At 38.1% G+C, this 25,832-nt stretch overlaps 1 protein-coding gene across 1 annotated transcript; it reads right to left on the minus strand.

Moving 5' to 3' along the window:
- Positions 1-1,268: 1,268 nt before the first annotated feature.
- On the minus strand, positions 1,269-19,422 carry crk (CRK proto-oncogene, adaptor protein). Its single transcript, XM_088345518.1, has 3 exons — positions 18,868-19,422; positions 14,208-14,803; positions 1,269-3,606 (listed from the first exon to the last, which is right to left on the minus strand). Exons 1-3 carry the CDS (start codon positions 19,085-19,087, stop codon positions 3,469-3,471), a joined length of 954 nt encoding a protein of 317 aa, XP_088201644.1. The 5' UTR covers positions 19,088-19,422; the 3' UTR covers positions 1,269-3,468.
- Between the last annotated feature and the right edge of the window lie 6,410 nt (positions 19,423-25,832).

Genomic DNA, 25,832 nt, shown 5'->3' on the forward strand with positions numbered 1-25,832 from the left:
TATCTAGACCTTCCCTGTTTTTAACAGGTCTGTAAACCCCCCCCCCAAAAAATCCTTCACATTGTTAACTTGGCCCATTTTGGGTTTCTGGCTTGTGATCAGGTAATGAAAGGGTGGCTTCAGACTGAATCTTTTAAGTCACTTCCTTTAACATGAGTCCTTGTAAGTAGACATTCAGTAGGTTAACAGGCAGCTATACTTCGCTTGGGTAGTCACAAGGTTTGCACAGGTTTTTTGTGACCACTAATACCTAACCTTTGTATAGGAACAATGAGTAATGCTCTGGTAATACTGCTCTCTTAAGCCCGTGAATTTTATAGCGACTGGAATAGCAGTCAGCACAGGGGCAAACCTTTGCTAAGGCTAATATGAATTAGGGCTGCACGATTAACCGAAATCTAACCGATATTGCCATGTGATGAAGTGTGATTGTGTAATCGCAAGACACTGTATTTTTTTTCAAGGATTTATAATTCCATGTTCAAGGGCAAACCCTTTGTTATTTAAGTGATAGAGTCTTAGGCCAACCAAAATCATCCCAGTTCAGGTTTTAACGGCCCCAGTCAATCAAAGGCAGGTTTTCATAGCACTAGCAAAGGCAAGGCAAAGTTTGCAAGCAGCACTCTAATGCCACCCACCCACCATGTGTCAGCAGACAGCAACCCTAGCAAAGAGCCCCAGAAACGGGCGCTGTTGCCTTGTGGTCAAAGCATTTCACTGGGATTAAGTACTTACAAAAAATCGAATTTGCACAGAAAATGTACTTTTCTTTTAAATTCGAAAATTGCAACCCTAGTATAAATCACATAATAGTTAACCTTCATCAATACCTAACTGCTGTTAAATACTTATTGTTTGTGCATTAATAAGAAAAACATATAATTTCACTCCCATGACCCAAAAGACGATAAGCAGTTTTGAAAATGACCGTATACACATTATAGGTTATCAGATTGGGAAAATGATGAACTCACATTGCGAGGACAGGGAGGAACAAAAAAATAAAATTGCTGTATTTTCCGGAGAAATTCTAAAGTCAGCCTTATTACCAGATGAACCTTATTTGTATTCTTTGCTACACAAGGTTATATGGTATACTACCGTAGTTGATCAAAATACTTCTGACCAAAATTGCAAAACATTATATGCAACTGGAATTAAACATGGGTCACGGCAGTGAGAATACCGACACGTTACCACTAGACCACCAGTGATATAGATTCAATACAAAAAAGCATAGGATTTTTTTCTCATTAACGTATAAATAACGTAAAGGAATGGAGAAAGTCATTCTAAAAGATATGAATAAAATTTATATCTTGGGGACAATGTTCCCTCTAATTTTCCATGGGTCTGAGCGTTCAGACAAAGTCGGTGAGCAACGCTTGAAACAACAGTGAGCAACCATAATCCCAAGTGTGGCAAGATAATTAATTATCAAACATGTCCAAAACTTGAAATCAAGTTACATTTTGCTGAGTTTCCGGCAATGCAAAATTATTTTTCTCTTTTGAATGAATTGACTCGTGTACTATTGCAAAGGTTGTACGGCCTACAAACGTCGTTTGTTCTTACAATTCTTTCACAAGATATCCATTTCTTTTTATTTCCTGACATATTTTGTCGCATAATATTAATATTTTTGGGGGCTTATTTAGTCAGTTGTAAGATACAGATCTGTACTTAATCACATTTTTTAGTGGAAGTACAATGTTGGCAACAAGATTCACTTGATATAATTGGAAATTATTTAAATGCAACACAAACTTTTTCTTCTTTTTTCCGTGTTTTTTTTCTACTTTTTTAAAAATTCCTTTAAAAAAAAAATCTCATTGTGTTTATTTTTTCCGAGCTGTTCCTTCTTTCTTTTTGTTCTTTATTTACTTTTTTCCTACATTTCTTTTTTCTGGCTTTTTTCTAAATTTTTCAATCTTTTTTTCTCTTCCTTTTGTTTCTTTTTTTCTCAGCTTTTCACTACTTTTTCATTTTGGTACTTTTTTCTTTTTTGTTCTATTCCCCCATTCCTTTAAGTCATTTTGTGCATAATTTTACATAAAATTTGGTCATGTTGGGATTAAAGTAGCAAAAACAACCTGAAGAGCCGTTTAGGACCCGAAAGAGCCGGTTCCTTTTAGTGAGCCGAGCCGAAGAAGCCGGTTATTGACAAACTCTACTAACTTTACTCAACTTCGTTCTACTTCGACTCGACTTCAAAATACCGCATTTAGGACACAACATCAGGGGAACCCGTGTATTTTTACCTTCATGCACTGTAACTTTGACTTTAGTCGCTTCTTAATTAGTAATTTTGAGCCCTCATTTTTGTGCGCTGTCTAGATTTTCTTGTGCGCTCAGAATGTGCGAGCAGTGCGCAATTGCGCACGCGCGCAGCTTAGAGGGAACACTGCTTGGGGACAACTTTCTGATTTCTCCATTCTCTAACATTGACTTCTGGCACCATGAGTAAAAATAGTGCGATATTGAGATGAAATCCAATGCTTTTTTGTATGTCATTTGAAAATAATAGTTGCACTTAATTTGACTTATTTTTGTAAATAACCAATTAATTAGCTTTCATATCACATAGCGTTTGTCGAAACAATCACTAGTTGGCGAATAATGAAAATATATTTCCGTGTGATAATGGCCTAAGTGTTTACAAATTTCTCATGCCATAAAAGCCTTATCAACATCTGATAAATTTGTAGGAAAGAATAACAAAAGGATACTGGATTTCCAAATGATAGTGTATGCAATAATGGCTTTACGTTAGTATGGCCATTATCGCATGCTAGGTACATAAGTCGTTCAGGCCATTATCGCACGCCAACAGTTAGATTATAGAATTTAGAAAATAATTCATATTTCGAGAATTTAATAAAAACATGAATAGCTGAGAAGGTTTTCCTACCGTCCATGCATGAAACAAAGAAAGTAGTGCCATTTTTGCATGAGGTTAACGATATGAATCAGTTCTGACAAAAGACTGTAGATGCGCCTGTGCGCCTGGTAGTGCGGAAAATACGGTAAAAAAATCTACATGCCAAGCTAAATTTAACTGTTTCCTTAGAGCCAGCGACTTCAGAAATCTCTTGTGTTCACCTTTGAACTTGTTTTTTCCACCCAGCTTAGTGAATGAAAAATGACACAGTGCTGACGTATCTACATGCCCAAACCCAGGATGAGGAAATGGCCAAGTTGTGTGATGAGTGGTCCTGAGGAGTGAGAGGTGCTAAATGGGTGTCACTACGGAGAAGAGAACTCGTTACAAAAGACTTTCCAGCTCCTCTTTCATTTTGCTTTCGGTCAGTCTGAGCAGGAAGTGGAGGTGAGAGGCTGTCAGAAATATATGGTGCTTGTTTTTCAGAACAGTGGTGACAAACTTTACTTGGTGTGAGCATTGAGGGGCAACGGGGAGCGAGGCGGGCTTGAGGCTCGAGTCCAGTTTTGGCACCCGCCAGTCCATTCTCAGCTGAGTTCGTCCTCTGCGTTGTGCTGGTCCAGAAGTTTGACGTGCGTGAAAGGAAAGTGGCCGCGTTTGCCTTTACATTCGCCTTCCCACTGGCCATTTACATTTATTTTCGTCACTTTCACCATGTCCCCCACCTGGATAGAGAGACAAATTGTGCATATGAATCAGACAGTCAAAAGCTCGCATAATTACAAACAGTACACCTCTTTTTTCAAGGCCAAATTCAAGCACTTTTATATAATTTCTCTAATACCTCTTAAAATTCACCTAAAATCCCAATCCAAGACGTAAATCGAATGCTGTCCTTGAAGAATATTGACGGTTTTGTTCTCTTTATGAAACCTAAGACCCTCGAGTTTTGCCCGCAACTGAAATAATCACTGCAAGTGCTACTAAAATTGAGTATTCTGAGTTAGAACACAGAGAAACAGTTTTTTTTAATTGCCTGAATTTATTTTGTAATTAAAGGCCAGCAGATGATTGTAACTTGGTCATCTTAGCTGGAAAACAGGTGAGACAATAGCATGAAGCCTTACCTGGACATAGGTCAAATTTGATCACAATCTGAAAAACTATACATTTTATTTCACACATTTTCTGAAGGTATGTCAAAGCGTTTTCAAAGGTTTTTCATCTGTTTGCATTGTCACGTATTTTGGAGTAAATATTTTACACAGTTGGATTCACTGGATCTTCCTGGAATTAACGAGTCTATGTTTGCCGGGAATCCTATAATCAGCTTAACTATGAGAGCAAGTTATTGGTGAGCTATGCCAGCTTTATAGTTTTGGGGTACAGTGATACCTCTACTCATGAATATTTCTTCATACGAAAGTTTCATGTTGCAAAGCACCTGAATGGTAAAATATTTCCCATGGTTACAAAGGCGTTTCAGGATACAAAGTAAAAAAATACAATATGGTATAGGCTCCTATTAGCCGCTCCCAGAGTTTCCCAAATGAATAAAAAACTAGCTATCGCTTAAAATCAGCCTGGCAACTTAGTGTGCATGCGTACTCCCAGCATGCCCTTCGTGTCACCGTCACAGTTCAGAGATCAGAGACGTCGAGGATAGGTTCCGGCAAAATAGCTGAGGAGGACGCAGCAATTTTCTAATCAGGCCAAATCAAAGACATTTTGGCAAAATTCCATCAAGTCCCAGAAATTTTGGAAAGAAATAACCCCAAAAAAGTGTGGACAAGTCGGGCTATCGCTATGTCTGCCTACGCATTTCCAACGGATTTTCAAAAACAGGCAAAAGCACACACCATTGGATCCGTTTTTCAAGAAAAGCAAGGCAAAAAGGTACATGAAGATTATTATTAATCCCTTTATTCTGTTTTATTACATTTATGTGCCTTTTGTTGTATGTTTATTGTGCAGTAATCTAATTTTACACATGTATTTGTTTTATGTTCTGATGCACTCTTATGATTTATTAAAAATGCATACTGTACTTTTGCTGGGCTTGAAACGGATTAGTGCATTTACATTCAAAATATGTCTCTACTTAAGAAGTTTTCAGGTTACAAGCTACTAACAGAACTAATTAAATCCGTAAGTAGAGGTACCACATTATCTTGTTTCACACTGATTGTGATGTTTCTGTGATTGTTAAATTTTTAAGGCGGTCATCATATATTGAATCCCAAGAGTTTAAGATTTGCAATAATATTTGGCCTGACGTATTTCAGTGACTGGTGCCATCGTGAAGACACAATTTTATCGACAGCAGGCGGAACGTTAAGGGGTTAAAAGAAAAAAAATCCAGTGTGAATAATGTATTTTGGAGAGCCACAAATAGATCTGCGATCCACATATGCGATTTTTAATCTTGTATATGCATTCATCAAGACATAGGATTTTTAGGTCTTGAGTAAATTGCGAATATATTTGTTTTTGAGACATATGTCCTCCATATAGGTGTTGGGTAAAAACACATTTTCAGTTTTTTGAATTAGAACTTACCACTGGCAAACACTACCTTATTGTTTTGCATGGCTCATAATAAATGTCCACAATGGATATATGTAATCCTTGCACTGATACTCATTTCACAGTGCCCTGTTTAGGTGTGACATGCACCTGTCCTCTTGGGCATGACCCAATGCCATACAAAATAAGGCCAGTTGCCGTTAATCACAAGGGAAGAAAAAATGCAATGGCAAAGCGAGGCCGCCAGAATGCAGGGTCGGTGTCATTTTAAAGGAGACTTGTTGAGTAACATGGCAAAACACTTAAAAGCACTTTACCTAAAATTCAGACACAGTTTGATCTTTGAAAACCCAACCTTAAAATTCAAGCATTTTCACGTATTTCAAGAATCTGTAAGAACCCTTTAATGCATGCGGTAACTGTTGTGCCATTGAGAAACATATAGAGTGGTGTTTAAGTGCCCTCTTGTGTTTAACATGTTAATTGTACAGTAATGTTAGTTACATTTCAACCAATGATGAAAGGGTTTCCTATAATAACCAAAATGCAACAATATATAATAATAATAATCTAATAATCTTTTCTTCCAACAGTTTGTATTTTTTTAATTTGTATGTTTAATCAAATAGATATACATGCACGGTTCAGAATCATTTGTGACAGTGAGGTTAATGTTCTGCCTTTAAGAAACATACACAAAGGTCTTGAAGCGCCTTCATTAGGTTAACATGGTAATTGTTGCTAAAAGAAAAAAACAGAATTTTGACGGCAGCACAGTCGTCCACTTTCGAATGCTCTTTGCGAATTCTTATTTACTTGTGGCACATCGTTCACTATCTGTCTAGTTCGCGAAAAATGGCACAATTTGGAGTGAGGACAGCAGATTAATCATTTATGAATTAAAATTTTAATTTTTGTGGTGAAACAGGATGTCATATTGTTAATTTATATTTTATGAAATTACTTAATTTGGTGGGGCAGCACGGCGGCGCAGTGGTCAGCGCATGTGCGGCACAGTTCATGTCATGGGAACCTCCTGCGTGGGTTCAAATCCAGCTCCAGACTTCCTGTGCGCAGTTTGTATGTTCTCCCCGTGCTTGCGTGGGTTTCTTCCGGGCACTCCGGTTTCCTCCCACATTCCAAAAACATGCATTTCAGGTGTATTGGCCGGTCCAAATTGTCCCTAGGTGTGAATGAGCGAGTGAGATGTCTGTCCCCGTGTGCCCTGCGATTGGCTGGCAACCAGTTCAGGGTGTCCCCTGCCCACTGCCCGGAGATGGCTTGGATGGGCTCCAGCCCCCCCGCGACCCTAATGAGGATAAGCGGTACAGCTGATGAGATGAGACTTAATTTGGTTAAAATATATTAATTTATGTTTTATGTAACCCTAACTCTTAAGTGTAGTTTTACCTCCATATACCGTATATGAAAAATATATCAGAAAAGACCATTATTCGAAAAATACGGTACTTGCTGCAACCTCTGGAATTCTGACATAATAGCCATCAATCCCAGCGGATGACAAACAGCTGCTTAGAACCGACTTAATAGCCTTTTTTTGTTTTGTTCGCTTTGCTTTTCAAGTACTGATAGCTTGCCTATGTTACTGTATAAATAATTAGTTTGGTTCTGCATATCACCCTCAAAGTGAAGGTGATATTAACAGTCATGCGTTTCCTGCACTTGCCTGCCTCAGGAGGATATCCTGCAACAGAAGGTGTGGCTGTTGCACCCGTCGACCTCACTGTTGGGTTGATGTTATTTATTGACCTGTAAATGCTGTGTCACTTCGGTGGGAAACAATTTGTGCAGTGTTCTTACAATCTTTTCAGGTGGATAAAAGCCTGAATTATGGGTGTTATTATTAAAATGACACCAAGTTCTCCTAATTCCTGCAAACACCTAACCACACAAAAGATAATCAGTTCAGAAGTGTCACCATACACTACATAAGAATAGTAAACAAAAGTGACTACGGTAATATAAGAGTATAAAACAAAGGGATCCAATAGACAAAGACAAGGAAATCCAAGCTAATTATTAACAATCCAAACCGAAGCCAACAAGTTGAGTCATTTTTCTGACCTGAGCAAAGCACATCAAGGCAAACTTACACCGGATAATACCAGAAAATCAAACAATAGGGAGTGGCGCAGCTAGACTGTACAGTATGTCACGACCAACGCTAGGCAAGGCTACCTAAAAAAGGAGTGAGCTCAGCTACAATTTACACTACGGCAAATGGAGCTTTACGTCACTAAAGTAAATTTGTATGAAAATGTTACCTCCCAAAACGAAACAAAAACTCCCTGTCAAGTTAAAAGCTGTCACAATTGAATGGTGATTATATGAAAAGTAATCATCTTGATATTACACTTGATCATTTTGACGGTGTACCTTCATGTTATGACCACTTCATTCTTCCAACGTATTTTTTGGAATTACTGCACTGCCAGCACTCTGCCATGAGGCTATCCAGTCATCATTCTCGATTAAATGTTGCTCTTTTATGAGAAAATTGCCTTGCTTGTGCTTTATTTGTTGTTTGTGGATGGCTTGGAATCATTTCTTTTGTCACGTCATGTTTTTTTGTATAGCTTTTTATCACAAAAAGTCTCAAAGGGCTGCACAGAGTACAATAACAACAAAATAACTAGTCAAGTATAACATCAGCTATAGAAAATATTTTTGTGGGAACGGATCGAGGGCACCAAGCTCTTTGCAAAAGTAGTTTGGTCGCTCATTTGTAAAAAGTATCCATTTATGTTAACAGACCACAACCAATTACTCTTTAAAAATATATACAGACGCTCCCCTACTTACAACCATTCGAGTTACGTAAAACGGTAGATACGACCATTTTTTTGGGATGTCGAAAAACATCCGGGCATTGCTGTAAGTTAGATTTTGTATGGTGTGCACCTTTTTCCGAGTACAGGACATTACTGTCGTGCTTCTTTCCACCACTACTAGCGTGTGTGGCGCTGTGAGAGGTCACCCAGCATCCACCCCGAAGAAGAAATCCGCTTCCTCTTCCTAGTTCATGTGTAAACATTCTATACTGCATCTCCAGCGCGCTAAGAACTGTGACATTTTTATTGTTTGATATCTCGTGCATCCATTCAATATAGTTGGTGTAAAGTGTAAAAAAAATGTGAGCCGTTTAATTTGAAAAGAAAGTGGAATATGGAAGCTTGATGCTGTTGAGAAAATGGTTGGATCTCTTTTTTCGGCCACTTTTTACCACGAAGGAGGAAGTTGTCTAACTGTTGAAGCTCATCTTCCAAAAGTAAGTTAAACTTAACTTTATTTATCTTTATAGAGCATATTATTTTATGAAATATTTATTTTTTAGTACAAAACATTACAGGTTACAAGCCTTTAACATACTCTTGTTCGTAAATAGGGCAGAGTCTGAATACATTCATTTAACACTAGCTTTGACTGCTAGAGTCTTTAGCAATTTTGAGTTTTCAAGTCCCTCTCTGACTTCATAGAAGCTGGAGGAAACAGTCCTGTTCTCCGACTCAAAACTCTTCCCTACACCTTGCGTCCGGATGCCAGTGATCAAAATTCCATCTAAGGTTACTTTGACTTGTTCCGAACCCTTTCACCTGGTTCAAAGACAAACTGCCCTCAAATCCTTCTCAGAATACACACAACATACTCATTTAGCTAGATATGTACATCTTATCTTGTAATTTAAAACCTTTTTGAAAAATACAATACGGTTTGTATTTACTAAGGGAGGGACAAGAAAAACAATCGATTCATGTATATATTGTGATTTTATTTTGGGCCATTTTCAAATTCGATGTTTCTCCCAGGAATTGATTTTTATGATGTCATATCTGGCGCATAAGTATTTCCATCGTGAAAGTTTTAGTATTTCTATGGTATTTCCATAGTAGTAATTTTGGAATATTACTGTAGCTGTATTTAGTCGTATTTCTGTTGTAATTTATCTGTCATAGTATTTTTGTATTATAGAGTAATGGTAATGGTGTTTTTGGTTGTATTTCTGTAGAAGTATTTCGGAAGTATTCAAATAGTAGAATTATAATAGGATTTCCATAGTATTTTGTAGTATTTCCATTGTGGTAAATTGGGTTGTATTTCTGTAGAAGGATTTGTGAAGTATTGCCATAGTAGTATTGTTTTAGTATTTCTGTCATATTTATTTAGTGTTTTTGTATTATTACTGTAGTTGTATTTTTGTAGTGTTTCAGCGGTAGTATTTCTGTGGTAGTATTTTTGTGGTATTATTTCTGTATTATAGTATTTTTGGATCATTTCGATAGTTTTTTTTAATTTTCAGATTGAAAGCAAAATAATATATTCGGTCCCCGTTTTTTGCTTGTTGTTTTTGTTTTAGGAAAGAAAATGATATTGCAATTATCAATTATATCGAATGGCAGTAGGATCGCAATTATCAAAATCGTGATGAAAATCAAATCGGCACTTAGTATCCTGATACAATCGAATTGTGACAAAAGCATATCGTCCCACCCCTAATATTAACCTTAATACAAGTAATGTCAAAGTTTTAGTGGCTTTACTTTTTGCTTATTGTCTTAAAAAAAGAGATGAAGGTGATTTAAAGCATTACCTTATGAATTAAAGCTTTTGCAGCACTGCTTAAGTTTTTACAAGAAAAAAACTGTATTTATAGTAGACACACAAACATGATCGGAGTACATACAATATTAGAGTTATGTGCGATACAACATTTGTTTTACACTGAATATTATCTAACATTACAATTCAGCTCAATGAAAATCATTTTCTTTGCAGTCACAGTATTTTTTTCTGACCATTGAGGGTTTATTTTTTAATCATCAGCTTTATATTTGATTTAATTTTTTAACCTTCAAAAAAAGTTGGAAAAACTGGACTGGTTGGTTGTCAATCAGTGGTCACATATAGGCGAGACATGTATTCACACCCATGCAAATGTCATCACCAAGTAAGAACTGAACACACCCTTCCTGCACTCAATCAAAAAATGTTGTATATTACTTGTCAAAAAACACGAAATGCTACTTTTCAGGGACACTTAATATTTTCATCTGCGTTACCGAAAAATCATTCAAAATAGACCAGCAGACAAATTACAGTGGGAATACAAAAATAATGTCCGTAAATATTAAGGGGAAAATAGGATGTATTTGCTAAGAAGCCTTGGATTCTTCCATATGACAGTAGAACTTCTTAGGAGCGAATGAGTTTCTGTTTGCTGTGATTCTTTAAAGTATTTTGCAGAGATGAGCATTACATCATCGAATAATTTATGACATTGCAACAAAACACCATGCTTGCTCCAGTGTTAGCTGGCCTCGGCCCTCAGGCTGGACATTGCAATGTTGTAAAAATCAGATATTGTTTAAATTACAATGAGCCCGCTAACAACTTAAATTAGATCTACTCTAGTCAAGTCAAGTCTATTTGTATAGCCCTTAATCACAAAGAGTCTCAAAGGGCTGCACAAACCACAGATTATTACAAACTACAGAAAATTATTGCACCATCCCCTGATCTAAAACCTACATGAGGGCAAGGAAAAACTCAAAAACCTCAACATGAGGAAAATGAAGAAACCTTAAGAAGGGACCGCACATGAGGTAATCCCCCTTCCAGGTTGACCAGGCTGCAATGGATGTTGCAATAACAAATAATACACAGATATTGTCAACAAAAAATATAGGTTATTCATATGCTACAGAAGTGTTTTAAGCCTAGATTGATTTTAACAGTTCCACCGAGGTTGCAGATCAAATCTCAGGGGGAAGAGCATTCCACAGCACTCTGGCCCGAATGGAGAACACTCTCGAACCTGCCGATCTCAAGATAGCTCTTTTTGTATAGTTGTTAAATTTTGTCTTTAACCCTTTTGATATATATTTTTAAATATAAAATAATATAGATACGGGGATTATCAAAGGCATTAAACAAATTATTAGTTTTATGATTCCTCTTACTGTTATTATAGATATTATGTTTATTTTTATTGTTGTTATTATCATTGGTGCCGCAGTGACATTTGGTAACTAGGTGCATTATGACGTTGAGGGATGGGTATTGCGAATATTAGTGTATAAAATCTGTGATTATTGTAATTATCATAATTATTGATATCTGACCTATGTAATAAGTATATCCATGAGATTTTGTTATATTAGACATAAGAGGAAAGGAGGATTTGTAAAATGTATTTAATAGGGAAGATAAAGGGGTAGGAAAAATAAGCATCTGAGGCGTGTTCAGGAGAGTGATCAGACATGTAGTCTCTTGATAATCGCTTGCCGCGCACTGCTGAACGTTTTGTAATCGCTCACTGTGATTGCCTTACTGATCCAAAATGGCCGACGACAGTACAATGGATTTCGTTCTACAGCTTGCTTTGAGCGAGTTGGCTGATATAAGCGACAGTTCGCATATTGACACAGTTAAGGTTATCCTAAACGCAGTGGAAGGGTCATACCTGTCTTGCATTGTTCACAAACATTACCAGGCAATGTAAGACGATATATTACATCGCCAACAGCACTCGTCAGGGTGAGATCCTCCATCTTCTGCACTGTCGACGCCATGTTGGAAATCAAAGTAAGCGGTCTTTCTCCCGTGATTACTCGGGCACGCGAGCGCTCAATAATCACTGGCCGTTCAGAAGCTAGCGATAGCTCGCGATAGCAATCACTCACTCTCCTGAACACGCCTCAGCTTCTGACTACCCCTTTTCGAACATGTTATGTGACATTATTTTGTTGTTGACTCATTGTTTTTGTCCTGTTTTTATTTTTATGTTTGAAATAAAAGTTTTCATTCATTCATTCTTATTACTGCAGTAGCATTTTATGCACCAAGTTACTAGTCTTTGTCTTATGCCCCTTTTTTACGACACGGTTCTCGCCTTCCTTGCCTTGCCTCAACTGGCCTTTTTTGGTTTTCAATTATGAAAAGTAACCGGTTCTTAGTCCCTGGGAGCCTGGCCCTGGATACCCTTGAGGTTCTATACCCCAGACCAGGGACTGAAAACCTCTCGTGCGTCACTGCTGACCACTGATTGGTGCGCGAAGTTGGGGCACTGCTGACCACTGATTGCTCAAAATGGGCAGTAAAGAAAAGAAGGTTCTGTTAATTCTCCCCACCATTTTCAAAATAGCGTCACATTATTTTTTAGCAACAAAGACTATTTTGAAATTCAGGATACTGCACGTACTTCAGCCCTATGGTCTTGAATGAATGAATAAATTAATTAATTAATTAATGAAAACTTTTATTTCGAACATAAAAATAAAAACAGGACAAAAACAACGAGTCAACATCAGAATAATGTCACATAACATGTTCGAAAAGGGGTAGTCAGAAGCAGATGCTTATTTTTCCTACCCCTTTATCTTCCCTATTAAATACATTTTACAAATTCTCCTTTCCTCTTATGTCTAATATAACAAAATCTCATGGATATAATTATTACATCTTCTGACCAGATGCAGTGTTTTCTTACTTTGATCGGCGACAAACAAGAAGAGTTCAGCTAAATATTAGTGCCAAATATGACGCTGAAATGTCATCAAGACGTAGCACCGCCCTCTAATGGAAAAGGTACCAGGGAGAGGCCAGGGGAGGCGAAGAAGGCCAGAACCGTTTAGTAGAAAAGTGGCTTTAGTGTACTTAATGTAAAGAAGTTTTTGGGACCAGAACAGTTATCTTTTACCATATAGTTTACAATTCTATTTGATTAAGTAAGATCAAAACTTTAAACCCAAGGTGTTGAATTTGATCTTGTAAGGAAAAGATACATGAAGCTTTTGCGCTGGTTTACACACTAAGAAAGTAGAGACCCATGACATTTTTGGCAGTGAAAATTTTGCTGCCAAAATAACTTAAAATGCATTATTGGTTTAGTCGTGAAAAACACACAGATAAAAAAAAATCCCTAGAAAAAGTATTCAAAAGCTTTGTTATGATGTCACCTTGTGCAGCTGGTTTTCACTCAGGAGAAGTTTTTGCACGACACGACTGCTTATTTTTCAATTTGCTTTCGAGAAGGAAGGAGAAAGAGAATGCCATAAAACACAGCCCTCCTCAAGCTTTTAACAACAAGATATTTTTTCCCAAGTTCATGTGTCTCTCACTGCTGCAACGTTTGTGAGTGTCAAAGCAAAAGGTATATAATCATTATCTCATCATCACACTATTTTTACTCTCCATGTTGATTTGGCAGAACTCTTTCCCATAATGCTTCAGTAGTTTTTGTCTTACCTTAACTCATAAATGTTTTCAATGCAACGCTCCTTTTGAATGATAGCATCAATCGATAAGTGGTCATGGAAGATGAGGAAAAAAAGCCCGTACGACGCTGAAATAATTACTGGATGGCTTGACTTGCTTTTAGCTTTCCAAGTAATGAAACGTTATGGGTAAACGGTCAGCCAAAGCATGCTGTACAAAGTGGTACTGTGAGTAAAAATAGTCTGATGGTGAGATAAAATCAAGTGCCCTTTTCCTGTCCTCTGGATCTACAGTCGTTTACTGTTTGCACAGTGGATTTGAGCTTATCGCTATTATTGATGTTATTTGTATTATTGTTATTATTAGACCGGGCTGCGACAATACAGTCAGACATTAAACTGATCCATGATACAGAAAGGTTTGTAGACGACTGCCAAAATGATTAAATGGTCTGCATTTATATAGCGCTTTTCAAGTCCATGAAGACTTCCCAAAGCGCTTTACAATGTGCTTCACACTTACCCATTCACACACACTCACACACACACTCACACATTCAAGTTACCTCAAGAGCAAGGGCGGTCTTGTCATATGCGTTGGGCACCCTCTTCTGTATGGCTCTGGCAAAGACAGGTCCATTCTGGAGGTTCGGCAGGGGAGTCGGTTGGGCATACTGACTGGGATCTCCCATTAGTGGGGGACCGGGGTGAGCCACAGATCCATCAGAGTTTGCTACCATCCCAATTCCTCCCGGCGGGCAAGCGGAGGGTAAACCAGGAGCAACAGCCGAACTCGGAGACGTCGGGCGATACTTCTCCACATACGGCACCGGGATCATCCCTGCTCGGCCTTCGGAGTTCTGAGCGTTCCACCACTGCTCCTCCGGCTTCTCCAGAACGCGAAGGACGTCACCTTTCCGAAACGGGAGATCCTCGTCGTCGTTGCCGGGAAAATCGAAAAGCGCTCTGACGTACTCGTCTTCCAGGCGAGGTGGCGGGGCCCCGCATGGGCCAATGCCGATGAAAGACGTGTGTTTAGACTTGTTGATGGGTTCTATAAGGGTGGTGGTGTCCAAGTAATGGATTTTGTAGAATTCCAGCAAAGCAGGAAGCGCATCAAACTCCTGGTCGCCAATACGAAACCTTGGATGCGACAAACTTGCTGAAATAGAGGATAGAAAAAATGGTAAGCATGTGTAAGCACCCCTCTTCCAAAGAGACAAAAATAAACCACATTATTTCATAAACCATAAGCAAAATGTACACTAAGTCCAAATTTTAGAAGTTTTACCCAGTCTTCTAGATTTCTAATTGGAACAAAAGTACTTCTTATTGACTTGTACCGTAAATTCCGGACTATAAGCCGCTATTTTTTTCCCAAACCTTCAACCCTGCGGCTTATTCAGTGATACGGCCAATTTATGTAACTTTTCTAACAGCCGCCAGCGGCGCTCGAGTACAAAAGGTAAGATTGGGCTTTGTTAAACAAATTAAGTTATTAAATGTATTGTGCTACCTCATGAGCAGATATTTAGTATATAAAAATCTACTGCCACCTTCTGATATGGATGACTATTACAGTTCCTCGTCTGAAGAAGGCAAAAATACTGAATAATGGCCTGATTTTTTGGAAAGATAAAATCGGGCAAATTCTAGCGGCACACTAGACAATGCCTCACGGCACACTGGTTGAAAAACACTGCTCCACACAACACAATCAATTATAAATTTGGTACGTTAATGGTACACTCACATTGGGGTGATGATCCCCAAAGATATTTTACTTGAAATACAAATAAAGGACTCGCTGTTAAAGGCAGCTTCAATCGCACTTACTGAGACGTAGTGCGTGGATGTTTTTCAACAAATTTATACGAGCTTCTTATCACCATTATTCGAAACTGAAGGTCGATGATAACACAATAAAAAAAATAAAAATCATGAACGAGTCTTTGCAGAAAAATAAACAAAGGGAAACGTTTTCATATCAAAATAAAAAGCAACAAAACACATAAGGTTTAAATACTGAAGTAGTATTTGTGACTTTGCAGTTTGCATGAACTAAAATGGAAATAATTCAGATTCTTGTTTTTATTGTTGCAAAAACGGTTATTACAAACTACAAGTATTTAAATCAGAGGCCTCTAATCCTTTTTAAGCTGAGGGCTAGGCTATAGAGTCTATGAACACCATTGATTATTATTCTACACTAAATATGTGTAAAAACAATAGGTTCCTACACTTGAAAACAAGGTAAATTCAAGACGTTTGTAATTGCCTTTTCAAATCAAATTCAAGACCAAGTGGACCAGAGCACACAATTGAATCAAACAAACAAACAAAAACACCGCATGAATAAGTTGCAATCTTAAACAAATGTGTATTTTATGTTTTCAATCACAGTTTGTTCGAGTTGAAAATGTCCCATCTGAAAAACACAGCACTTTTCAAGGTTTTAGGCATGGAAAACAATCAATGAATAAGATGTTTAGAGTAAATCACGGATCCTCAGTCAAAACTGGCAGATAACTACTATTTCCAAAGAACTCTTCTTATACATTCATGAAGCATTTCTTGTTCCACGGACAGACTGAGGAGATCATTTCTTCCTCATGCGATGAGGCTCTTTAACTCCACCCGGGGGAGTAAAAGCCCACATTATTCCCCACCCCCACATTGCATATTACCCTATTTCTATTACAGTGTGTATTTTATGTAGCAATATTTAAATACTCTATATCAACATGTTACTGTGGGTATTTATGTATTATATTCCTTTTACTTTATTAGTTTTATTTTCAACACAAGGACACTGCTGGAAGTGTGAATTTCCCTACGGGGATGAATAAAGTATCTATCTATCTATCATGGTGAATGAAAATAAAAAACTTTTTCCTAAAGCTTTTTAGTTCAAACAAGTGTAATTTTAAGTCAAGTCAAGTTTATTTGTATAGCCCTTAAATACAAGAAGTCTCAAAAGGATGTACAGACGATACACAAACGTCATTAGCATGAAATTTAGGTAATAACAGAATGTCTGGTTGACAGCTTCATGAGGTCAACATCATTCATAAGCTATTGAGTATAAGTGTGTTTTAAGACTAGATTTAAACACTTCCGCTGAGGTTGCAGATCAAATTTTAAAAGGAAGAGCATTCCATTTTTATTTAGCCCTCTCTCTATTTGACTTTGAGACCCCTGACTTAGGTGATTGCAAGTTGTAAACAGTGAATGTTTTGTTTTCCTTTTTATTCCTGATGTAATTCGTCCAAACATAATTCTGTCATGGTCGAATAAGACCCTTTACTTAGGCGTACAGTACAGACACTCCCCTGGATACGACCATTTGTCTTACGTAAAACGGTAGATGTGAACATTTTTTCGGGATGTCGAAAAATATCAATATAGTTAGATTTTGCATTGTGTGCACCTTTTTTCGAAGTACAGGACATTACTGTAGTGCTTCTTTCTGCCGCTACCAGCGTGTGGCGCTGTGAGAGGTTACCCAGCATCTACCCCGAAGAAGAAATCCGGCTTCTACTTCCTATTTCGTGTGTAAACATACAGTACTGCGTGTACTTTATCTAGCGTGCTAAGAACTTTGACGTTTTTATTGTTTAATATCTCGTGCATCCATTTAATATGGTTGGTGTAAAGTGTAAAGAAGAGGCAAGCTGTTTCTTTTGAAAAAAAAAAAAAGTGGAATAAGAAAGCTTGATGTGGTTGAGAAAATGGTCGGAACCCTTTTTTCGGCCACTTTTTACAACGGAGGAGGACCTCTTGAAGCACATCTTCCAAAAGTAAGTTTAACTCAACTTTATGTTTATAGAGTATATTTTTTTAAGAAATGTTTATTTTTTTAGTACAGAACAATACAGGTTACTTATACAAGCCTTAAACATACGTATATAAACCTTAAACATACAAATTATAGCACTGAAGCAAATTACGAACAAATTCAACTTATGAATGATCGTTCGGAACCTATCTTGTTCGTAAGCCGGGCAGCATCTATAGTAGTTTGTCCACTCCAAGGCATAATATTGGAGGCATTGACTGTATAAAACGTTATGATGAAAATATTCCGATAATAAAAATATCTGTTTCAAAAATCAACTTGGCATAGGCAGGGTGTAGATTTTGAATACGTACGAAATTGGATTTAAGACATTTTCATGCCAATTAAGATTTTATTTTATGCTGCTGCGAGGCTTTTAACGAAGTCAAGAAAGTTTGATCATATTACCCCGATTTTAGCTAACCTGCATTGGCTCCCTGTTAGCATAAGATGTGATTTTAAGGTTCTGTTAGTAGTATACAATATCATGCATGGACTTGCTGCCTCATATATTTTAGATTTAATTTCCCCCTATGTTCCAGTCCGGAGCCTTCGCTCTGAAAATGCTGGTCTACTCATGATCCCAAGAGCCAAGAAGAGATCCGCAGGTTCAAGAGCGTTCTCCATCCGGGCCCCAGTCCTGTGGAATGCTCTTCCCCCTGAGATTCGATCTGCAACCTCAGTGGAACTGTTGAAATCTAGGCTTAAAATACACTTCTTTTCCATAGCATATGAATTAACCAATATTTTATGTTGACACTATCTGTGTATTATTTGTTATTGCAACATCCGTTGCAGCCTGGTCATCCTGGAAGGGGGATTAAGCACATTGTAAATGGTAAATGGTCTGCATTTACATAGCGCTTTTCAAGTCAATGAAGACGTAAAGCGCTTTGGGAGGTCTTCATTGACTTGAAAAGCGATTATATATATATATATATATATATATATATATATCAGTCCATAAATCCATACCTCATCTGTGGTCCCCTCTCAAGGTTTCTTCATTTTCCTCATGTTGAGGTTTTTGAGTTGTTCTTTGCCCTTGTGTAGGTTTTAGATCAGGGGATGGTGTAATAATAGTCTGTGGTTTGCAATAATCTGTGCAGCCCTTTGAGACTCTTTGTGGTTAAGGGCTATACAAATAAAAATGACTTGACTTGAATAAGGATTTCAATGCTTTTTGAGACCCGAGTAGAACAAGTTACAAAATATAGAGGGGGAAATGAAATCGGTGTTGTGATAAGTGATTCCATTTCAAACTTCAATAAAATGCAAAGCGTATCTTTAATCTTAAACTGGACCAAAAACGATACGAACGTGCTTCTGCACGCAAACGTGCAGTTCATTGCAAAACTTGTTGGCCCGAGGATGCAACGTTATCTTACCTGGGCCGGATTGTCGGTTGTTGCTGATGCTGTTGATGATATAATGCGAAACCTTGGAATTCTCCGACACCGAGAGCACGTAGTCTCCAGGACTAGTGAAGGAGTCCCGGACCAGGAACATGCCGTGCCTTTGCCCCTGCAACAGCGACACAGCCTCCTGCCTGCTCAGGCGACCCCAGTACCAGCTGCCGCGGTCTTCCGCGTCAAAATTGCCGGCCATGATCGAGGAGCCTTCGCCGAGACGGGCTTCTTTCCCTGCTCTCCTATTCCTGCTCTCCACACGCCAAACCTTCAACTCATACAAAAAACTTCAGCACGTTTAGTAAACACACAACATCCCGAAGCTAGCTGGCCTTTTTTCGCGCATCAACGGACGCCGCCAAAAGCTCGGCACTGGAAATAAAATAACGATGAGCGCTTCGGCGTTAACGCTATCGACTAAAAATAACAAAGTGGATGGGATTAAGGGTCGGAATTTCATGTATACGAAAACGGCCAATGACAACTAAGTTCAAAAACTGAAATGGCGGATACGGGAAAATGAAAAAAAGAGAAAGGGACCCGTTACTATTGATGTGTCGTTTGCGAACGAAAGGACTCTATGAACCGGCTCGACGTTAATCAAGAGCCGGTTTTCGCTGAGACGTTTTCCCCCCTTCGTGAATGATCAAGGTGTATTTTTCTTTTGACTTTAAATTTGTTGAGTATAAAAATGATAACATTATTCATACCTGTCAACCTCCACGGCTCCATGCCCTTACAAACTGTCATATCTTCCCTTACGAAATACAAAATAAGCTTACACCATATTTTTTTTTTCAGAATGATGCATGATGGGAAATCCCCAGGCGGCAGACGCAGGCGCACAGTAGCATCAAACGGTTCGCTTCGTTTGCAACGAAAAAAAAACCCAATACCGAGATAAAGGCTACCGCGGCAAACTCGTTTGACTTGATTGATTTGTCGTTTTGTGATAGTCGGTGTTTACTGGATAGAACCCATAATTGACACATTTGTGTTTTTCCGTACGGATTTTCTTGTACGCCATACACGTCTTAAAATGCATAATAAACGTACTTTGTACGGCAAAAACGTACAGGTTGACAGGTATACATTATTTGTGTAGCACTTTTCAGACACCGAAATACAACTCAATATGGGTATGGTAAATGCTCTGCATTTATATAGCGCTTTTCAAGTCAATTAATGTTTACCCATTCACACACACACACACACACTCACACACCATTTAACGTACAAATCAAGTTTATTTGTATAGCCCTTAATCACAAAGAGCCTCAAAGGGCTGCACAGACCACTGATTATTGCAAACCACAGACTATTATGACACCATCCCCTGACCTAAAACCTAAATGAGGGCAAATAATACACAGATATTGTCAACATAAAATATAGGTTATTCATATGCTATAGAATAGAAGTGTGTTTTAATCTTAGATTTAAACATTTGCACTGGGGTTGCAGATCGAATCTCAGGGGGAAGAGCATTCCACAGCACCGGGGCCCGAATGGAGAACGCCCTAGAACATGCGGATCTCTTCTTGGCTCTTGGGATCACTAGTAGACCAGCATTTTCAGAGCGAATGCTGCGGACTGGATCATAGGGGGAAATCTAATCTGAAATATATGAGGCAGCAAGACCATGCATGATTTTGTATACTACCAACATAACCTTAAAATCAGATCTTAAGCTAACAGGGAGCCAATGCAGGTTAGCTAAAATCGGGGTAATGTGATCAAACTTTCTTGTCTTAGTTAAAAGCCTCGCGGCATTTTGTACCAGCTGATAGCTCTTGATTTGGACTCCGGGAGACCGGAGAGTAGTGCATTACAGTAATCGAGACGGGAGTCAAGTTTTTTTATGACACCCTTAATTACAAGGACTCTCAAAGGGCTACACAGACCACAGATTTTTTCAAACCACAACTGTTATTACACCATCCCCTGATCTAAAACCTACACGAAGGCAAGGAAAAACTCAAAAACCTCAGCATGAGGAAAATGAAGAAACCTTGAGAAGGGGCCGCACGTGAGGTAATCCCCCTTCCAGGATGACCAGGCTGCAATGGATCTTCCTTTAATAAACGAGAAAATTAAAGATAAAATATAAAATAATTAAAGTTGAATATACAATAAAAATCAAATATTAAATATGTAGATTTAAACTCATATAGAAAACATTAAAGAGGGGGATTACCTCATGTGTGGTCCCTTCTCGAGGTTTGTTCATTTACATCATATTGGGGTTTCTCCTTGCTCTCATGTAGGTTTTAGATCAGGAGAGGGTGTAATAATAGTCTGTAATTTGCAAAAAAATCTGTGATCTTTGAAGCCCTTTGAGACTCCTTGTGATGAAGGGCTATACAAATGAACATGACTTGACTACATCCGTTGCAGCCTGGTTATCCTGGAAGGGGGATTACCTCATTCGGGTCCTTAAGGGTTTTCATTTTCCTCATGTTGAGGCTTTTGAGTTTTTCCTTGCCCTCATGTAGGTTTTAGATCAGGGGATGGTGTTGACATGTGATTACTCACTATAGGATACCATTTGTTAGTTGTACTCTGACAATATAGCAGGGGTTTTCACCCTCTTTTGAGTCAAGGCACACCTATCCTTGTTAAATCTCGAGGCGCACCGTCTGTTGAATATGTTTAAGATATCATTCACCAGTGATTTTTTTCCAAGCTTAAATTATACGGCCACCTAAAATTACAACGTTTTTCTTTATTTAATTTGGGGTCACGAAATTCCTTATTTTACCATGTTTCATAACAATTCATATCTTGTTTTTCTAGAAAAATAACAACAACAGACTTAAAATGTGGAAAGAAATATCTGCCAGGGGAACAATTAGAGAACACTAGTACATGCAGTTCTCTCACCAATTATATTTTTATAGCAACATATATTTCTAAGGAGCTAGATAGATAGATAGATAGATAGATAGATAGCTAGATAGCTAGATAGATAGATAAAAGAGACCCCTGAAACCTGTCAGTTCTATGTCTGTTTTTCTTTGTTTTCCCCTAGGTTTTTTTCTTCTATTAAGCTCTTTTTCCTTCGCCCTTTACTTTTCTTACTTTTTAAAGTCCGTTCGTGCAGTACTTAGAAAGTGGTCATTTATGGATTGAAGCACACAGAATTCTGAAGAGCCGTTGTTTAGGCGTAATAGTCGGCTCTTTTCGGGGAGCCGAGCCGGAAAAGCCGTCTCTCTAAAACGAGCCGGAACTCCAATCGCTACACAGCGCCGGATGTGACGTAGGCACTTCAAACTGCTGCATCAGTGGCAACCGGACAAGAAGCATCATTACATTAGTTGTAGCTATTTAATAGTAAGTAAAAATTTGCAGGAACGACTAACTTAAGTATAAATTTCACATTCTTTTTTACTGGGGGTTTGGGGGATTTTGCATATCTGGATGATAACCGAACACCAGGAACTATTAATCAGAATATCAACAAATGTCTACAACTTGGATACAATTATATCAAGCACCTTCTCCCCCTGAAATAAATGACAGAAATCGCGTTCAAATACAAAACTTTAAAAAAAAAACACACAAATCTGGTTTAGCAAGAGAAAAAGTTTCAATTAGTATCTCTTACCACCAGATGTCAGCCCAAGACAAAAAAGGTCCATAAACTGGTTTTAAGTAATCCCTCGTTTCACGCGAGGGTTTCATTCCAATTCGAAATCGTGATGTTCAAAATCCGCATGGTAGAGTATTTTTTTTTCTTTATTATTATTATTATTGTTATTATTATTATGTACTAATGAACACTATTATCAAAAGAACAAACCCCTTTTAGAGCATTTTAAGCATTGTTCTTTCAACAAATGAGAGTAGTGTTTAAACGTTTAATTGTTTGTATTTCCTTTCAAATAACTCCTGAACCGACAAATAACAAGATGGGACACTGTTGAGCCAATCAGACCACAACACAATAGTCTTGAAATCGCTTTTTATAATGCAATTCAAAGGAAATGTGCAGCACACAGCACAACAGAACACAATGCACGATTCAATCAATCAATCAAGCAACCAATCAATCAATCAAAATCAATCAATCCATCCATCCATCAATCAGTCTGTCCATCCGTCTGTATGTCTATCTATTCGTCTACCGACCTACCTACCTGTCTGTCCATTTGTCTGTATGTCCGTCTATCTATCCGTCTATCTATCGATCTATCTATCTGTCGACCTACCTACCTACCTACCTACCTACCTACCTGTCAGTCCTTCTGTCCATCTGCCTACCAACCTTCCTACCTTCTGTACCTACCTACCTGCTTCTCTGTCTGTCTGTCTGCCTTTCTTATTTGTTTATTTTCATTTAATGTAACCATATCATCCATATATATACAGGGAGTGCAGAATTATTAGGCAAGTTGTATTTTTGAGGATTAATTTTATTATTGAACAACAACCATGTTCTTAATGAACCCAAAAGTCTCATTAATATCAAAGCTGAATATTTTGGAAGTTGGAGTGAGGCTTTTTTAGTTTTAGCTATTTTAGGAGGATATCTGTGTGTGCAGGTGACTATTACTGTGCATAATTATTAGGCAACTTAACAAAAAACAAATGTATACCCATTTCAATTATTTATTTTCCTCAGGGAAACCAATATAACAGCTCAACATTCACAAATATACATTTCTGACATTCAAAAACAAAACAAAAACAAATCAGTGACCAATATAGCCACCTTTCTTTGCAAGGACACTCAAAAGCCTGCCATCCATGGATTCTGTCAGTGCTTTGATCTGTTCACGATCAACATTGCGTGCAGCAGCAACCACAGCCTCCCAGACACTGTTCAGAGAGGTGTACTGTTTTCCCTCCTTGTAAATCTCACATTTGATGAGGGACCACAGGTTCTCTATGGGGTTCAGATCAGGTGAACAAGGAGGCCATGTCATTATTTTTTTTCTTTTAGACCCTTTCTTGCCAGCCACGCTGTGGAGTACTTGGATGCGTGTGATGGAGCGTTGTCCTGCATGAAAATCATGTTTTTCTTGAAGGATGCGGACTTCTTCCTGTACCACTGCTTGAAGAAGGTGTCTTCCAGAAACTGGCAGTAGGACTGGGAGTTGAGCTTGAGTCCATCCTCAACCCGAAAAGGCCCCACAAGCTCATCTTTGATGATACCAGCCCATACCAGTACCCCACCTCCACCTTGCTGGCGTCTGAGGCGGACTGGAGCTCTCTGCCCTTTACCGATCCAGCCACGGGCCCATCCATCTGGCCCATCAAGACTCACTCTCATTTCATCAGTCCATAAAACCTTAGAAAAATCCGTCTTGAGATTTTTCTTGGCCCAGTCTTGACGTTTCAGCTTGTGTGTCTTGTTCAGTGGTGGTCGTTTTTCAGCCTTTCTTACCTTGGCCATGTCTCTGAGTATTGCACACCTTGTGCTTTTGGGCACTCCAGTGATGTTGCAGCTCTGAAATATGGCAAAACTGGTGGCAAGTGGCATCTTGGCAGCTGTACGCTTGACTTTTCTCAGTTCACGGGCAGTTATTTTGCGCCTTGGTTTTTCTACACGCTTATTGCGACCCTGTTGACTATTTTGAATGTAACGCTTGATTGTTCGATGATCACGCTTCAGAAGCTTGGCAATTTTAAGAGTGCTGCATCCCTCTGCAAGATATCTCACTATTTTTGACTTTTCAGAGCCTGTCAAGACCCATTTTGCCAAAGGAAAGGAAGTTGCCTAATAATTATGCACACCTGATATAGGGTGTTGATGTCATTAGACCACACCCCTTCTCATTACAGAGATGCACATCACCTGATATGCTTAATTGGTAGTAGGCTTTCGAGCCTATACAGCTTGGAGTAAGACAACATGCATAAAGAGGATGATGTGGTCAAAATACTCATTTGCCTAATAATTCTGCACTCCCTGTATATATATATATATATATATATATATATATATATATATATATATATATATATATATATATATATAATGTTTTCTCAAACATTTATGAATCATTTTCTGCAAATATTATGTCTTGTCAAGTGTCTGTGCTGTAAAAACTCGGAGGTATTATAAATTATATTGTAATTTAACATAATGTTCAGTGTCATTTTATAACATTTTTGGTTAGTGGTGTGCCGCAAAATCTTTCCAATGTAAAAAACATGCGCTAGCTCAAAAAAGGTTGAAAAACACTGCGTTATGCTATTACTTATTATCGGGATGGGATTTTTTCATTTCATCGTGCATTTCAATTGTCACAATGGCAATAAATTATACTCCATTTTAACAAAATGCAGTGAAAGAATGAACAGAACATATTCTTTTCCCCAGTCATAGTGTTTATTGTTTATACCAAATTGAGTAACAAGTTCATCTATAAATAACTTAGAAGCTTTCTAATCAAGCGCAAAAACCAAATATCAACATGAGCGATGGAAAAGCAGAAAAGTTCTATAGATTCTCTATCGGAAGTGTGTGATGGATTACAAAAACACACAAATACAATTTAAAGTAATTGAAGTAAATTCATGTTGCGTTTACACTCTTAGGTTCCTCGCACAATCTAAAGCAGGGGTGGGCTTTTATTTTTTTCTAGGAGTCCCATGAAAAACAGAAAATATTATGACGGCCCGGTCCAAAAACTGATCTTCATTCTGCTTAATATTAATTGTGTTTCTTTATCAAAAAAAGCAAAATTGATTTGGCAAGGCCTTGTAAAAAATAACATTTATTCAGATCTCCCAAAACAATAGTAAACAAAATGTAAAGGCATTTAAAATGTTGAACTTACGTTAGCGATCTTTTTTGGTCACGTTAACTCCAAAACAATGGTTAACAAAATGTGTCGGATTTTACCGTTCCGTTCCCGATTCCCCGTTTGTCTCTGGCATCGACCCGTTTTTCCCGTTTCACCATGCCACGATCCACTTCCCCATTCCGATCACGC

The sequence above is a fragment of the Urocampus carinirostris genome, chromosome 10 (assembly GCF_059441175.1).
Source record: "Urocampus carinirostris isolate Australia breed hairy pipefish chromosome 10, RoL_Ucar_1.0, whole genome shotgun sequence".
Classification (NCBI taxonomy): domain Eukaryota; kingdom Metazoa; phylum Chordata; class Actinopteri; order Syngnathiformes; family Syngnathidae; genus Urocampus; species Urocampus carinirostris.